The sequence below is a fragment of the Vollenhovia emeryi genome, unplaced genomic scaffold (genome assembly GCF_000949405.1).
Source record: "Vollenhovia emeryi isolate VEMERY1.0 unplaced genomic scaffold, V.emery_V1.0 DF940656.1, whole genome shotgun sequence".
Taxonomy (NCBI): Eukaryota; Metazoa; Arthropoda; class Insecta; order Hymenoptera; family Formicidae; genus Vollenhovia; species Vollenhovia emeryi.
Window position 1 is genome coordinate 1 of NW_011965710.1, and position 7,764 is coordinate 7,764.

The following is a 7,764-nucleotide window of genomic DNA, read 5'->3' on the forward strand; positions in this document are numbered from 1 at the left end:
CTTTAAGAGAGAAATCTAACTTTACTACGATGTTTCTTGAAAGTATTCAAATTATTCTTATTTCGCTCTTAAAGCTTCCTCTATCAGGAAGCCATGTGCAAATTTCTAATTTGCACACTTTACTTTACTTTACTTTTTTTTCTAATTAGAAATTTGCACAATGCTTCCATTGTTATGGCTTCCTCATAGAGGAAGCTTTAAGAGCGAAATAAGAATAATTTGAATACTTTCAAGAAACATCGTAGTAAAGTTAGATTTCTCTCTTAAAGCTTCCTTTATGAGGAAGCCGTAACAATGGAAGCAATGTGCAAATTTCTAATTTGTCTACTTTAATGATGAGGAAGAAATGTGGAAATTTCCAATTTGCACGCTTCAATGATGAGGAAGCAATGTGCAAATTTCTAATTCGCACACTTTCAAGAAACATCGAAAAAAATTAGATTTCGCTCCTAAACCTTCCTCTATGAGGAAGCCATGTGCTAATTTCTAATTTGCACACTTTACTTTACTTTTTTTTAATTATATATTATATTGTTCTTCAGTTTTTCAATCCAAATTTCATATATAAGTCATTAAAATATGATTAATTAATTCTTGAGTTATAGACATTTGAAATTTTTGGAAATCATTATAAAGAAAATTTGCAATAATTAGAGTGACCACAGACATTTCTAAAAAAAAATTCAAAATTAAAAACCTTTTACCGGTCATCGCCATATTCAAGAGGTATACCTCTACCTATGTGTATTGAAACTTTTTGCTTCTACAAGTGTGTACATTTCTTCATTACATTGTGTACCATCACTTCTGAAACACCCTGTATAATGAAAAAGAGGGGCCTCTACCTATGTTTATTAGGACTTTTTGCTATAATGTATACATTTCACCATTACATTTTGTAGCATCACTTTTGAAACACCCATATAATGAAAAAGTGTTCATGTACGGATTCCATGAAATTTCAAACATCTATAACTCAAAAACTAATCAACCGAACATTAATCAATTGTATATGAAATAGGGGTAGAAAAGACTGGAAAGAATAATAGAATTAGAAATAGCCCGATATCTTAAATATTTAAAAAGTTATTCAAGAATTTCAACGTAAATATACATATATATGTATGTATAAACTGAACCCTTGCACCGATTATCGTCAAATACAATACCAGCCATCTCTTAATCACACTCAATAAATTTGCCAAAGTAGAAAGAGATATCTCAAAAATTGCGGAGGTGAGAGCGCGAACAATTATTGCGCACGCGCACACACACACGCACACGCACACGCACACGCACACGCACACGCACACGCACACGCACACGCACACGCACACGCACACGCACACGCACACGCACACGCACACACACACACACACACATTTTTTAAATAAGTGTGTTTTTTTTGAGTTTTTAAAACATTCTAAACCCATTGGCAATGAAAACTGGAAAAAAATTTTTCGCATGAAAACAAAGCTTCCTCTATGAGGAAGCAAAAGTCCAGATGTTGAGGAAGCAATGTGTAAATTTTCAATTTGCACCTTTAAAATTAAAAAAAATTGATTAGACAACTTGCCAAAATGCTGATGTTGCATTTTGCAAATTTCCAATTTGCTCCTTTATTTAGAATTTCCCTTTTCCCTTCCCTCCCCCTGGTCCCATTCCCCCTAACGGCGGAAACCAAGTTTTTGGTCCTTGGTGTAATAATTAATAAATTAATAACATCAGTTTTTGGACACCATTATCTAAGGTCGATGGTATGTTAAGAAACAAGAGTGGTAATTATACATATATGTTGAGAATTGCTTATTTCTGGATTGCGTTGTGGCCGGCCTGTTACATATTACCAAAACACAACAGACATGATAGATGCGCGCTCGACTCAGGCGCTCGTCGCGGACATAACTATTCGCCATCTAGGGGTTACGCAATGACATGTCAAGGCGGTACAATTAAAATTAAAATAACGCTATGGCGCTAACATCCCGCCCACCAAGATTAGACAACTAATCTTCGTTATGAGACTAATCGTTCACAGGTAATTTGCAAAGTTTTGAGACTGCACGTTTAGTAGCGCCGGAAGACGTTCGCACCGTCACGATACGCACCAATCCGTCCTTCCCGGTGTGAGTCTCTATAACACGCCCCATTCTCCACTTCAAAGGCTGAATATTGTCATCCCTAAGTAGCACGAGATCATTGACTTTTAAATTATTCTGCTCCGTTTTCCACTTGACGCGGCTCTGCAGATTGGCCACGTACTCAGCCGCCCACCGCTTCCAAAAGTCCTGAAGGGAACGCTGTATCAGCTCCCATCTGTCAAGGCGATTGGACCTTACGTCCGACAGGCTGATCTCAGGAAGGCTGGTCAACGGTCCCCCTATTAAAAAATGTCCTGGAGTTAAGGGCTGCAAGTCTGATGGATCCGGAGACAAGGGTGACAATGGTCTAGAATTTAGGCACGCCTCGATCTGTACTAGAAGCGTGGTCAACTCTTCGAAGGTCAACAAGGTATTGCCCATCACGCGCTTCAGGTGGTATTTGCAGGACTTCACCCCGGCTTCCCATAGGCCTCCCAGGTGAGGTGAGTGAGGGGGAATGAAGGTCCACTCGATATCATCGTCGAGCAAAGCGTCACCAACTGCTCCATTTATGGAATTCCGGACGAAGGAGTAGAGCTCCTCCAATTCTCGTTTGGCGCCTGTGAAATTCGTAGCATTGTCACTACAAATTTTACGAGGTATCCCTCGTCACGCTATGAATCTCCGCAGAGTCGCCAAGAACGCCGCTGTGGTCAGTTCACTCGTTGCTTCCAAATGAATAGCCCTTGTCGCAAAGCATATGAATAATGCTATGTAAGATTTGCAGATTTTCCGAGCACGTCCCTTATTGACAAGTGTAATAATCGGGCCCGCAAAGTCCACGCCAGTAATCGAAAAGGCCTGACTCTGGAAGGCCTGACTCTGTCCCCAGGAAGTGATCCCATGGCTTGGGTCAGACCTCTCGGATTATTTCTAGCACACCAGACACACGAATGGCAGATTCGTCGTACCAAATTTCTAGCATTCAATGGCCAATATTGCTGTCGAATTGATGCCAATAGTAGTTGAGGACTGGCATGCAGTAGCGCGCGATGTCCTCTTTCAATCATTAGATGTGTAATCTTGCATTTCGCTGGCAGCAAAATTGGATGTTTCCTATCAAAACTCCATGGAGTTTCCTGAAGTCGGCCGCCCACCCTGAGGACACCATTTTTGTCGAGGAAGGCATGCAACTGATGCAGACGACTCGCTCTGCTCAGTCCTTTATTGCCTTGTAGATTCCTCAGATCTTCCTTGAAGTACACCTGTTGTGAATATTTGATTATTTCACACCATGCTTCTTCCAACTCTGGCAATGTTAACCTGGATAGAATTCTGTCTTCCTTTTTCTTGCGGCAGTTGGAGATGAATCTAAGGCAATAAGCCAAAGATCTCTCGATTTTTGTTAGCGTTGAACAATCCTCGACCAGCTTGTGGATTATCTCGCTCGGTGATGACGGCTGTTGTACGCTCAAATGGCAGACTTGTCTCTCCCTTCTCATCTCCTCTTTAGCGCTGGAGATATCATCCTCGATGAACTCCCATTCAGATTTCTCTGGATCTGGTGAATGGGAAGGAACGGCCAGCCATTCTGGACCATTCCACCATAGATGGCTATCCTTGAGTTGAGCAGGTGTGGCTCCTCTTGAAATCAAGTCAGCTGGATTTTCCAGACCCTTGACATGGTTCCAGTGAATTGCAGGTAAAATCTCGATGATATCCGATACGCGATTCGACACAAAGGACTTCCATCTCGATACATCCCCATGAAGCCAATAAAGTACAACCATGGAATCGGACCATGCAGAAATTCCGTCGACTCTTATTCGCATCGCTCGTTTGACCTTATCAATTAATTTCGATAACAATAACGCACTACACAATTCCAATCTAGGAATAGACGTTTTCTTTAAAGGAGCTACTCTCGCCTTAGAACATAACAATTCGACTGTTGTCCTGCCATCATTTCTATTCACAGATTGCAAGTAGATGCATGCACCGTACGCCTTTTCAGACGCATCACAAAAGCCTTGTACGAAAAACCGATTATCTCTCAAAGAACTAGCAATTACTCGAGGTACTCGTAGTGCATTAGCTTCCTTTAAATTTTCTTGGAACCTCTTCCATCCGTCCAAGACTGCATCAGGAAGAGGGTCATCTCAATCCACTTTAATTTGCCAGAGCTCCTGCATTAAAACCTTGGCTTTCGTTAGAACTGGGCCTATCAATCCCAGAGGATCGAACAGCTTGCTGATCGCCAACAACATCCTACGCTTTGTGGATACGCCACCCACCATTTGTACTTTAAAGAGGAACTCGTCTGAAGCAGGATTCCATTCGAGACCCAAGGCGCTAGTGGTGTCATTCGTGTCAATATTTAAATTTGAACCCGACTCGCGCAAATTCATTGGTATTTCTGTTAATACGCTTTCCGAATTAGAACACCATTTATGCGCCTCGAATCCCCCCTCACGCAACAAACTCGACAATTGCTCCTGCAGAGCACGAGCCGCATCGACTGTGTCCGCTCCAGAAATTATATCATCGACGTAAGTATCATTGAGTATTGCGGACGATGCAAGTGGATATTTCTCTAATTGTTCCATTGCCAATTGTCTAAGACATCGCACGGCCAGGTACGTCGCACAACCCTGGCCGTAAGTAACGGTATTTAAACGATACTCCCCTACTGGTTCGTCTAAGGAAAATCGCCATAGAATGCGTTGGAAATCTCTGTCATCAGGATGAACTAACACCTGACGAAACACGTAAATCTGCTGTCAATGCAATCTTGCAACAACGAAACCGTATTATTATATCAATCAAATCGTCTTGTAATACCGGTCCAATATGGAGAGCGTCGTTCAATGACACGCCTACGTTATTTTTCGCCGATGCATCAAATACAACGCGTAGTTTTGTACTAGTACTAGATTCCTTAAATACCCCATGATGAGGCAAGTAAACTGTATTCTCGGGATCGCTAACGGGATCGCTTACAATTGACATATGGCCTAACTTGACATATTCAAACATGAACTGAGCATAGCGATCGCGATATGTCAAGTTGCCCTTAAATGCACGCTCCACATGATTGAGTCTCCTAAGCGCTATTTTCCTGTTACTACCGATGGGTAAATCTTTGTCTCGAAACGGCAGTCTTACGATAAATCTACCGTCGCTTGCTCGCGTAGTAGTTTGTTCAAAATGTTGTTCGCATTTCTTTTCATCCATCGATAGTACTCGGGCATCGGGAACGTCGTAATTTTCCAACCTCCAAAACTTTTCTAGGCTCTCGCTTAAAGCTTCGCTAGACTTCAACGAACAAGTTAGCGAGCTCACCGTGCCTTGATTGCAAGTCAGATCTCCTAGTGCAATTGATGGCATTACTCCTGCTACTATCCATCCGAGTTTGGTGTTCTGCAAGATCAATTGCCCCTTTTCAAGTTCTATTTTTCCCGGCTCCATTAAATCGAAAAAGAACTCAGCGCCAATTAGCATATCTATTGGGCCCGTCTTGCAAAACCCCAAGTCGGCCAGAGTGAGATTGCTGGGCAAGTGTATCCCGCCAGAATCCATCTCTGAGGATGGCAAGTTTTTAGTGATTCTGGGTACAATCAAGCATTGAGCGTTAATTCTGAAGTTGGAACATCTCGACTTGACTTGAACCTCGCAAACGCTACTCACCCTGTTCTCTATTTCGTTTAAACCGGTAACGATCTCGGATACTCGACTTCGCTTTAGACCTAACCTGTTATGAGCTGCCTGAGTAATAAAATTAGCTTCGCTCGCGCTGTCAAGAAGCACGCGTATCTCCACATGCGATCCATTGCGTTGCGCTGCCTCCACTATCGCTGTGGCCATAAGTATTCGACGCCCGTTTGTGTGGTTTGAGGCGTGAACTACCACCTTGTTAATTGTCTCGTTACTTGTCCCGCTGCCATGCTCCGGGACCTCTGGGTTCGCAGTGACCCTGTTGTCCTGCGATAGGTGGCAGAGAGTATTGTGCCTCTCCCCACATTCCTTGCATCTACCCATTCTGCAGGTCCTTGCGAAGTGGTCGTTTTTTAAGCAGTTCAGGCACAACTTTAATCGTCTGAACTCCTTGATTCGGTCAGGGACTGGCAAATCTAGAAATTTCTCGCAAGAATATATGAAATGTGCCCCATTGCAAAGATAACATTTACCTGAGTTTAGAGAGGTGGTCAAAGAAGCCGTTCTTTGTTTTGCAACACCCCTAGCTGAGGATTGTGATTTCAAACCAGTATTGGCAGATCCCTTGGAGGATTTCTCCATCTTATCGACTGACCTCGACTCAATACGCTCCAAGGTTTGGCATCTCCTCCTCAAAAACTGCAACATATCGTCCAAACTTGCCTCTTCTTTTCTTTCCAACTCCTCCTCCCAAGCTCGAAGAATTCTCACATCGAATCTCGCTTCCATCATATGCATGACGAGCTCATTCCACGCCTCAGTAGGCGAACCTAGAACCTTCAATATCCTTAAATGGCTTGAAGTATAATCGATTAGATCACGAAGAGCCTTTGCGGACTCCTTCGCCACCGTTGGCATTGTAAATAGACTCAATGTGTTTTTTCTTAAGGGACCTAGGATCGTTGTATCGCTGCTGCAATAAATCCCATGCGGTCATGTAATTATCCTGTGATAACTCAATCGATTCTATGATTTTCGCGGCATCACCCGAAATCGATGTAACTAGATATTGAAGCTTGTCCATATTGAACAGATGTGGCTTGTCGTGAATCATTGAGCGAAAACTATCCGAAAAATATTTCCACTCCTCGATTTTTCCATCAAAACGCGGAAGTTTAATGGTAGGTAACTTGCCCTAGTAGCAATTTACATTGAACCAATATTGGAAAAAAATGAATATCCAATGTTAAACATTGGTTATGTATTGCTGCTCCAATATTGGTTAAATATTGTAAAGTGGATATCGCCTGTTATTAAGCCAATATATCTAATGCAATATTGGGCTAATATTGTTTGATAATATTGGACCAATATTACATAATAATATTTACCCAATTTTATACATTGAATATTAATCGCATCCTAATGTAACGCTCATTTCTGCTAGTAATTAGGCGCGAAAAATTATCTAGCGGCTACCTAAAAACCCATAACTCGTACTTATCTAGCCGGGGCTAGACAGTGAAGAACTTGCAAAACAAAAAAAATAAAAATAAATTTTTTATTTGTTAAGATATTTTTATTCTCTCTACATCAGTAGTAGTACCTTCTAATTTCTTAATGTTATCTTATACTTAAAATATGTGAAATCATATGTGAAAAATTTGTTTTACCACTGCTGGATTCGAACCTGGGATCATCAGCTCTTCAGTCTTCTATCTTGTGTCCTCGGCCACTCATGTTCTTGTATAATTAAGATGAAAGTTATATCTTATATAAATGATTTCGTCATAATACATCAATATATGTATATTATATAACGCGAAAACTAAATATTTAAGTGTCAGGAGAATAATTATAATCGACTGTAATTTGTTAATTTCTGGAACCTCAAACGTTTTAAAATCTCATTGTAAACGCCGCGTCAGGTTATATGTTGGCTTTATATTAGGAAATATTGGCCAATGTAAACGCAATGCCGTTATTACTTCTTAAAACGCAATATTGACAGTACATTAGCATGAATTCC

General features: G+C 41.3%; 1 protein-coding gene across 1 annotated transcript; it reads right to left on the reverse strand.

Moving 5' to 3' along the window:
* Positions 1–2,024: 2,024 nt before the first annotated feature.
* LOC105555843 lies at positions 2,025–6,653 on the reverse strand. Its single transcript, XM_012002882.1, has 5 exons — positions 6,269–6,653; positions 4,923–6,211; positions 4,303–4,837; positions 3,001–4,218; positions 2,025–2,701 (listed from the first exon to the last, which is right to left on the reverse strand). Exons 1-5 carry the CDS (start codon positions 6,651–6,653, stop codon positions 2,025–2,027), a joined length of 4,104 nt encoding a protein of 1,367 aa, XP_011858272.1.
* Between the last annotated feature and the right edge of the window lie 1,111 nt (positions 6,654–7,764).